General features: G+C 46.2%; 2 protein-coding genes across 2 annotated transcripts; both read left to right on the top strand.

Annotated features, from left to right (window-relative positions):
* Positions 1-473: 473 nt before the first annotated feature.
* On the top strand, positions 474-3,596 carry PCYB_012130 (AAA family ATPase; the record flags this gene model as incomplete). Its single annotated transcript, XM_004220719.1, has 2 exons — positions 474-1,393; positions 1,535-3,596. 2 exons carry the CDS (start codon positions 474-476, stop codon positions 3,594-3,596), a joined length of 2,982 nt encoding a protein of 993 aa, XP_004220767.1.
* A 986-nt stretch (positions 3,597-4,582) lies between these two features.
* PCYB_012140 (hypothetical protein) lies at positions 4,583-8,096 on the top strand (the record flags this gene model as incomplete). The annotated part of the gene is made up of 7 exons (XM_004220720.1): positions 4,583-4,635; positions 4,799-4,949; positions 5,142-5,234; positions 5,396-5,536; positions 5,692-6,054; positions 7,067-8,018; positions 8,086-8,096. Exons 6-7 carry the CDS (start codon positions 7,067-7,069, stop codon positions 8,094-8,096), a joined length of 963 nt encoding a protein of 320 aa, XP_004220768.1. The 5' UTR covers positions 4,583-4,635; positions 4,799-4,949; positions 5,142-5,234; positions 5,396-5,536; positions 5,692-6,054.
* Positions 8,097-9,796: the final 1,700 nt, after the last annotated feature.

The following is a 9,796-nucleotide window of genomic DNA, read 5'->3' on the forward strand; positions in this document are numbered from 1 at the left end:
TTTTTTTTTTTTTTTTTTTTTTCCTCTCCTTTCGCACAAAGTTAACCGTGCAGTTGTAAGCAAGTTTTTTTCCCCTTGCCTTAGTTGGTCAGGTAATTTTTTCTCCTCTTTTTTTCAACCCCGCAAAAGAATCGCAGGCGCATATGAAGTTCGTCCCTTGGGTGCACATACGAATGATCCTCCTGGTGGATCAAAACGCAGGGGTGTGAATTGTAGGCAGATTATCATGCTTGTCACGCTTGTCACGCTTGTCACGCTTGTCACGCTTGTCACGCTTGCCATGCTTGCCATGCTTGCAATGTTTCTTCGTTGTTTTTTAGCTGACGCTAACCCCTGCGTGCGTTTTTTTATTTTTGACAAATCGATGCATTGCACATGTGGCATGGGTTAAGAAGCAGAAAAACACAAAACTGCATCCTCCCCGCCCGGAACCACTACGACGTCAGTCAACATAACAACATAGAGCGATAAAAATGAGGAGCTCCCCAAACGACAAGTCACCGATAGAAAATCTGTGCGTTTACTGTAGCAGCAGTCAGACTTTTTCGTATCTGAGAAAATGGGACGCGGAGAAAAGCTCGAGGGAGTTTTCATCAAATGAGTACCAAAGGATTGTTTTGAAAAAAGCTGTAAAATACAAATGGATAAAAAATTTGTCTTGTTCTGAGTGTCACCTGAATGTGATGGAGTGCCTACAGAAGGATGAACGTGTAGAGGAGGTAAGAAGAACATGTAGGAGGAGAGATGAAGACACGGGAGGTGGTTCTCCCGTGATGGCTAGCACCATCGGGGGAGAGTTCCCCACTGTAAATAGGCGTTTCCTCAAAAATGGAATGCGCATGGGGGAGGCAATATCCTTGGAGAGAAGGAACAGGCGGGGGTTTAAGCCGAGAGCCTTTGTAGACAGGGGTGCCCCAGCGGGAGAGGCGGGAGAAGCGGGCGAAGCGGTTAACGCGGGTAAAGCGGGCGAAGCGGTTAAATCGGGTAAAGCGGGCGAAGCGGTTAAATCGGGTAAAGCGGATAAAGCGGAGGAGTACCTGTTCAACGCCGTCGCCAGGGCGAAGCACTACCGAAGAGTGTCCAAAGCATGGCTACGGAGGTTCCTCCGAAAGAGCGGCCCAATGTACAAGCATCAAGCCAAACAGTTAATAAATTTTCTCGCAATAAAAAATTTTCAAATTTTCGATGTAGAATTATGGAACTCCTTTTCCAAAAAAAATGTGATAAATCATATGAACAATAATTTGTACTTTGTCCTTGGCAAAGAAGGGAGCGAGAAGGAAAAATTTTTAGACGATCTGTTTCTGTCCTTTCCTTTTATGTATGCAAGTGATCGGGTGTACGTTGTCGATATGGATAAGTATGGGCGGTGCCCAATCGTGAGTGACTACAGGTATGCCGTCCATTCGATGGGGACTCGTAACTGGGGAGACTTAGCTGTGGGGAGCAGCGGGAGTAGCTGGAGTAGCGGTGTGCCTAGCAGCGGGAGTAGCGGTGTGCCCAGGAAATCCCATAATGATGCACAAAAACGCAGGCCGTACGTGAACAAAATAATTTACCCCAATCTGAGCGAAATTACACAGAAGGAAGAAGCAGTGAGGGGACTGACGCAGAGGAGGGGGTACCTTCAAAACATAGACCCGTGTAATGAAAACCTCGAGTATATTTTGCTAGCCATCACCCGAATAGCTCTCGTGAAACAGTTCGTTTGGAAAAAGCAGTTGCTCAGGCGGGTGCCTATCTTGGTACAGTCCAGTCCACTGGGGAAGAAGCGGCTTGCACGGAGGGGAGAAGCACCAGGGAAAGAAGCACCAGGGAAAGAAGCACCAAGGACAGAAGCACCAAGGAAAGAGGCACCAAGGAAAGAGGCACCAAGGAAAGAGGCACCAAGGAAAGAGGCACCAAGGAAGTATCCCCGAATGGCTAAAGCGCAAGTGGGTAAACGAACCACTGGACTGAACCTTTTCAACGGGGGTCTCTCCTTCCTGTTAATAAAAAACTTGGACAAACTGAACGATCTGCAGATGCCCCTGCTCAGAAAAAGTTGCATCGTTCAGGTGCTTCTCAAATATGTGTACCTGTGGAAGGAGCTGAATTTAAATGTGCACGCGTTTGTTTTAGCTCCGGAGGGGTGGGGACCCACAGGAGAGGCAGCAGAGGGGGGAGTACCGATGGGAGGAGGAGGAGGAGGTCCCCATGGCGTGAACCCCCTTAGTGAGTTCCTATCCAACTGCGCGACGTTTGAGTTCCCCACCTTCGAGCTGCCCCCCTTCCTGCGCGAGGCGCAGAGACGCCAGTACTTGGCGCACCTGTTTAAAGAGAAAGGGGTGAAGTGCTCCCAAGGGGACCTCCAACAAGTAGCGGAAATAACCACCAGCTTTAGCAAAGCGGATTTGGAGAAGCTGTGCAGAGATGAGTGTCGAGAGAGGTTTATTGATGCGGTGCGGCGGGGAGAAGTGGTGCGCAGTGCGTCCGTGGGGAGAGGCGAGCTGCCCAACATGGGCGAGCTGCCCAACATGGGCGGACTGCTCGATTGGGGAGGACTGCTCAACATGGGAGGACTGCTCGATTGGGGAGGACAGCCCAACCCGCTGGAACACTCCAAAGTGCTGTGTGCCCAGGGCGGGGCACCCCCTGAGAGTAACTTCTTCCACAAAACGTTGAATTTGCAGAGCGAATCGCACGCGGTCATCCGCACGCACGAGATTGAGTTATACAAAGGGGAGAAGCGTAGCCACCCGAAAAAAGGCCCCCCCCTTGACAGTATCTCCCTCCCGAACGACGACCCCCACAGTGGAGAGGCTCACGGATTGGACAGCGTCATAGGAGAGGAGGAGTTGGTAGGGAAGCTACGGGAAGAGGTGGTACGTTGCTTCACCTCCACCTGTGAGAAGGATCTCCCTTGTAAGAGACATGGTTCAGAACCCCCCACGGGGATATTACTTTATGGGAAGAGTGGGTCGGGTAAAACCTTTTTAGCACAAAAAATTATCGACGAATGCAACTGCACCTCCCTTGTGATAAACTGCTCTCATGTATTCAACAAAGTAATGGGAGAATCAGAAAAATTTTTAAATGATGTTTTTGTTTATGCAGGAGGTAGGGTAGGACCATGTGTTATTTTATTTGATGGGATCGAAAATATTTGTTACAACACTAAGGGGGGTTCATCTCATGTCATGAGTAAATTTACGGAGAGGTTAAAGCTGTGTTTTTACCAGCATTTGGATAGAATTAACTTCCAGTATAAGTGGGGGTTGGACAGAAGGACTTTCGGAAAGGTTTTAATTATAGCAACTACAACGGAGCTTAGTAATGTAGATCCTAATTTGCTGGTTGAGCATCGTCTAAGACATGTGTTTTGTACGAAGGAGTTCCATCTATGGAGAGACAGGGATGTGCTACGACTGGTCCGCAGCTGCCTTCAGCGGTGTAACGTGCATGTGGATAGCTTCGTCCTCTCCGTGGAATTTGAAAACTTTTTTAAAGAGTGCATTTTGAGCCGCAAGGGGAGGCTCACTCCGCTGTGCATCTCGAACTTGTGCAGAGACGCAGTGGCTCGGCACGTGCGGAGGGTGCTCGCCTGTGCAGGTTAGCCGCAGAGGGGCGAGGCGCTTCGCGAAAACGAAAAAATGGAGTGAAAATAAATGGAAATAAATGGAAGTGGAAATGAAATGAAAATAAAATAAAAATAAATTAAAAATAAATTAAAAATTAAAATAAATAACTTGCGTACGGGCCAACCTTACATGCGTCATCATTTTGTGCCCCCTCCTCGTAGGACGAGGACCGAACGATGGGATCAGCGTAGAGGATTTTCTATGGGCCGCCAAAAATATGAACAGCTGAAGATGGACCAACGTGCCGAGACACGTACGTTCGGCAGGTCGTCAGGCTTTAGGTTTAGGAAGTAGGTGGGTCTGCACAGCTGCTTTTTTTTTTTTTTACGCCCAGTTGGTTGCTATCCGTTGTGTTAAAACGGGGAAAGGTGACGAAAAATTTTGAATGTCCCTTTTTTTTTTTTTACTTCTGAGAGGTGAGCGTCCATCAAGGCGTTTCGCACAATAAGGGGCGCGGTAAAGGGGGAAAGAAAAGTGACATGGAGGAGGCGAAGTGACGTGGAGGAGGAGAAACCCACTCGGAGCGAAGAGAATTAAGTTCTCCTTTCCGGTTTGTCACCCGCCGCGATGCCTTTTTCTGCCCCCTTGCAAATTAACTTCTTAACGCGGCGCGCGTAACATACCGATTGGTGAGCTTCCCCCTTTCGGCACTTGTCATTTTTTAGTTGACCTCGTTGGCTCAGCACTGCAGTTCGCACGTACCCGCATGGCTTTCCCTCCTGTTTAACGCTTTCCTTGCTTCCCCCTGAAAATACTACGTGTGGGGCTTCTTCACCTGTGTGCGTAAAATGGTGCGCCAGCTGGTTGGGGAGAGAACGGCGAATTCGTTTTTTCCGCACAGGCCCTGGGAGTTTAAGAAGTAGCTTCTCTCTGTGTTTGTGGATGACCTTTCAGTAGGAAGGAACGACGAATCGGTCCGCATCCCCCCCCCCAGTCAGGCTTGTCTTTGCATGCATTCCACCATGGCGTCGGATTCGAAGAGTTATGTTAACTTGGGCGGCTATCAAGTTCCGAAGTGAGCAAGAAAAATTACAGCGCAGGAAAGACTTCACGTGCCTGCTTTGGGGAAGCGGAAGAGGACCCTTGCTACCCCGATGTTGCACATGTGGAAATACCTATATGTTCCTATCCATACAACGCACAACGCACAACTCTCAACTGACCTACCCCCCGCGCAGGACAGTGTTCGATGGGCTGAGCCCCATGGAGAGGCACAAACTGATGATGTCCCTGCGCTCTCTGCAGAAGACCAAAATGGAAAGCGACCAGGGGAAGTACCTGGATGACTACGACGTGCTGAAGAAAAAGTACCAGTTTGTGCACGACGCGGTGAGCAAAAATGAGCCATCCAGGGGATCAGCGGTCGGAACAGCAGGAGAAGCCGCAGACCGATTAGCAGCCTGATTAGCAGCCCGGCGGACGGACTCACGAGTGCGTGGATGATAGCCGTTTGGAGACCCCACACGACACGCTCATCTGCACATCACCATTCTTACCCGTCTCCCCTGCCCCCTTTCTTAGGCCAGTGAAAATAACTCCCTTCTGCAAAAGTACTACAAGAGCATATGCAACAAATACGTCGTCTGCTATTTGAGTGAATACCAAGAGAAAAAGGTACCCCCCATGCGTTTTCGGTTTTCGTTTTGCGTGTCCGTTACGTTGTTTCTACACATGCTTTGAGCGTGCCTTTTTTTTTTTTTTCTCCTTCATTCCCTCTCCTTCTTTCTCCGTTTGGTTGGTTCATCTCTCTTTTGCATCATTTCACGGGGACGCAGATCGGCCTGAGGTGGAGGACGGAAGATGAAATTGTCAGCGGGAAGGGACACATTATTTGTTCCTCCAACGATTGCGAGAACACGGATTTGAAGACGTACGAATTTCTGTTTCGGTATGACGAGGGAGGAATCCAGAAGGAGGTAACGGAAGGTGGTGGGCTCTGTGTGGCTCGTCCACGCCAAATGTCAAACGAAGGGACGTGTTCCCTCCTGCGCACGTGGAGATACCCCGTCGCGATACCCCATCGCGATACCTCGCCGCTGCACCATGCCATTCCTCCTACACCCAATTGCAGACGAAGGTGAAGCTCCGGGCCTGCATGGAATGCGCGTACAAGATTAATTACGGCGAAATTAAAAAGTACCTCAAAAAAAAGTCCAAGCGAAAGCGAACGGAGAGCGGGAGGAAGAAGGACCAACCGGGGAGCAGCGAAAGTGGGAGGAGTAGCGGCGGTCGTAGGAAGAGTAGCGGCGGTCATAGGAAGAGTAGCGGCGGACGTGGGAGAAACAGCAGCGAAAGTGAGAGCAGCAGCAGCGAAAGTGAGAGCAGCAGCAGCGAAAGAAAGAGCAGCAACAGCGAAAGTAAGAGCAGCAACAGCGAAAGAAAGAGCAGCAGCAGCGAACGTGAGAGTAACCGCAAACGTGGGAATAGACGCTAGCGAAGCAACATAGCGCCAACACATAGACGATCGCGAAATTTTGAAGAAAAAAGAAGCTATGTGTTGTGCAACAGTGCTAACTTTAGTGAACACCGATTTTATTTTTTTTTTCCCAACTTTTCGTCTGCCCGTTTGGTTGCCCCTCCAAAAAAGGAAAAAAGTTCCGTCCGATTTATACCACATTGGAGGGAAGCTGCTAAATATATTCTCCAAAATGAAAAAAAAAAAAAAAAAAAAAAGAGGGAAGACAAGCATTCCCCCGACTTACTATCCTTACTGTTTTGCAAAAAAGGCAGTATACCATATATAGCCCAACCTGTGGAAAATCCCCCGTGCGAACTACCATTTTGTGCGTTATCTCGTCCAGACCACGCAAAAATACCCCTCCGCTGCACAACACACGCAAAGAATTATTTTATTTTTTTTTTATTTTTGAGCAAGGATTGTTTCACTTGCCTACTTGCGCAGACACAGAGCTGCCTTTTTGTTGTTCCACCGCGTTTGCTTTTGCATGTCCATTTGTAGCAATTTTTTTCTCCCCCTTTTTTTTTTTTGTTTTCCCATCTGTGTTGTTACTTATTGGTGAAATAAACGAGTAGTAACTTTGGCCCCCTTAAATGGTGAAACCCTCATCAAAAATGTTAAAGCGCCACTTTACGGCATGGTCGTGTTTGTAGGGGATAAATATAAAAAAGAATAAAAGTAAGTAATTTTTTTTTTTTTTACGTTATAGAGAAGAAAAAGGGCTCATCCTGCCTTACCTACACCTTTGCTTTACCCACACATGTGCAGCCCTCCTTCGTACAGCCCTCCTCTCACATGCACACAGATATAGCTACGGCGAATGTGCCTTTTTGAGGAGCCTAGAGGGCACTGCTTACCGCTGATCGGTCAAAGCAATCATCTGTTGGACGACCAGTGCGCAGCTGTCCGCCAGGTGGCGTCACCCTGACACACACGTAGATCTCCACGTGTGTACATTACGGAGGTACGAATACCCCCGGGTGCCCCAATGGAGCCTCTCATCTGCGCACACAAGGGGCGCGTCTACAACGAAATTACCAAGCAGACAAAGCTTGCCAAAAATAAAGACACACTGCAGAAGACCAAGTACCTGGACATCTCCTCCATCTCGGTCATTATCGACTGGCTAAACAGTCTCCAATTAAGTAAAAAAAATATAAATGAACAAAACATTTACGAAGAGCTACAGAATGGGCACTTAATTTTAAGGCTAATTCAGCTTTACAACCCCCAAGTGGAAATTAAAGGTATATTTCCAAAAGCGAGAAAAAAAAAATGTGCAATCCAGAATTTGGAAAAAGCTTTGTCAATCATTTATGGAAATAACCCATATTACTACTCCATGGTTTCTTCGCTAGATATATATGAACAGAAAAAAAAAAAAATTCATATATTGTTAATACAGCTTTTTAGCAAATTCGAGTTCGCCATTTTGACAAGAATAGCAGGTCCCTTGTTAAACTGGTACAACCAAACACTTAGGAAATTTCAGGTGCCCCTCCATAGGGAGACACTGAGCAACCCCTTTGATGTCACCCCGAGGGGACATTACAAGGAGAAAGCACATCTCAGAGGGGATGACTCCCCAAATGAGGAGGAACACAAATCGGGGGACACCAAATGGAAGGACTGCATATTGAAGAGCTTCGCAACATATGTCCTATTTAAAGATAAAGCGGAAGAAGCAGACAACTGCATCCCTCACATTGTTAACGATTTTTCCGACTGCATAAAAATCTTTCTCATATTTTACAGATATGGTTACATAACCCAAGAACAACTCAGACATGCAAACATATTGGACATACGAAATAAATACTTCTTTCTGCAGAATTTGCTCAAAAAGTTGAATATTCCAATTGTTTTGCAAAATCAATATTTTAATAATCCCTGCGAAGTTGCAATTCTTTTGCAGCTAAAATTTATTCAGTTCTTCATTCGTAATGAGGGGTATGAAAAAGCTATTGATTTGGATGGGGAACACTTTTTTTTTTCTGACCTGTTCAGGCAAAAAGTGATGCAAGCAAGCGAAAAAAAAAAAATCAAATTGTACACGGGGGTAACCTCAGTGACTGGTCAAACGGTGGTTGCGCCCTCGTGGATGGCGATAACGAAATCTCGAAAAAGAGCACAAGAAATGAGTTGAACCGATCTAGCAAATTTTCACGTGTTTCGAACTTGGCTTTGTTACATACGCAGAAACGGGAATCGACATAGTTGCACATCGAAGAGGCCGTTTCGTCGGGTAACCAAATTTGAGCCAGCCGAATGACAGCTAGCCAAAGTGAACGCCTACAATGTGCAGGGGGGGGAAAAAAAAAATTCTCAGCAACGCGACACTTGGCACACATAGAACGGACAACATTATTCCCATGTGAGAGCATTCCGAAAAAGACATATTCAGGGTGAGGACACATAAGGGTCATATGAAAAATATTTTACCCGCATGGTGAAGAGAACACGATGCACAGAAGCCACCCAATTCGAAGGAAAGAAGACGCATAATAAAAAAATGACAAACTGGGTTGACCCCGAAAAATGAAAACAAGGAGCGATAACTCGACCGAACATACCGCATAGCCGGCAAAATAACCCCCTTGGGAAAATGCAATACGCTTTGACGAACAGTCTATACAGATTGGAATCCCCCCAAAAAATTAACACTAAATGGCATTGCAAAAAGAGGAGGCATGGAAACTGAGTATACTTTTTGGGTAATGCGAAATTACGCAAAAATGGGACCTCTGCTTCGTGAAAAGTTTTAGTCGTAGTCATAAACACTGCTCACAGGAACAAAACAAAAAAGGCAACCCACAAATGCTACAGAGCAGTGTACGTACACGTGCGTACAAGTTGTGTACAATCCAGGTAAAGCTCAAAAGCTGCCAACAATTGGGGGGAAAGAAGAAAAGAAATTGCGCATTACAATTCGCTAAAATGTTAGATTACCTTATGGTCCTTTTGGTGAGCTCACTGCAGGTGGTGTGGAGCTTTCCGTTAGAACGGCTCATAAAGGTTATTTTTAAAGTGCTCAATTTTTTTTGCTTTTTTAACTAACAGAGGGGGGAGGGGTGAAAAAAAAACAAAAAATAAAAAACAAATTACTCTGTGAATAACATTTTTTCCACACGCTAACGCGCGGAATGCATGTTAGCAAAAAATATATCTATCACTACGGAGAACGCTCGCACATGCATACTTGTATGTGCTGTGCTAGGACCATCAGGTAGAATAGCTTGGCAATTTTTATGCGCATCGCAATACCTTCATAATAGTGCACTGCGCAGGGCGGAAGAGTGGTCAGAAGAAAGGCACGTTTGCGAGAGCAGTTTCGCTCTCGCGGACTGGACTCCTTGTACGTACATATGGCGCGCATAACGAGCATGTGCACATCTGCACGTTTTCATATATATGTGATACATTACTCGCAAAATTCGTTGAGAAGAACGAAACTGCGCATGTACGTGCACTCCCATTTTCTTGATGCATGATATGCACTTTTTACCTTGCATTTCGTGGGGGAGAAAAAACAAATTTCAAGATTTTTTCTATGTGATAAAACAAAATGAGCAGTATTTCGCATCCATAAATTTAAAATATTCTCACGAAAGAGTAACAATACTTGGGAATTTTTTAAAAAAATATATAGCCGCATTTTTTCGCCTCCACTGAAATACTCATATAATATGCCAATTGGAAAAAAAAAAAAAAAAACAAA

The sequence above is a fragment of the Plasmodium cynomolgi genome, chromosome 1 (assembly GCF_000321355.1).
Source record: "Plasmodium cynomolgi strain B DNA, chromosome 1, whole genome shotgun sequence".
In the NCBI taxonomy this organism is placed as follows: Eukaryota; Apicomplexa; class Aconoidasida; order Haemosporida; family Plasmodiidae; genus Plasmodium; species Plasmodium cynomolgi.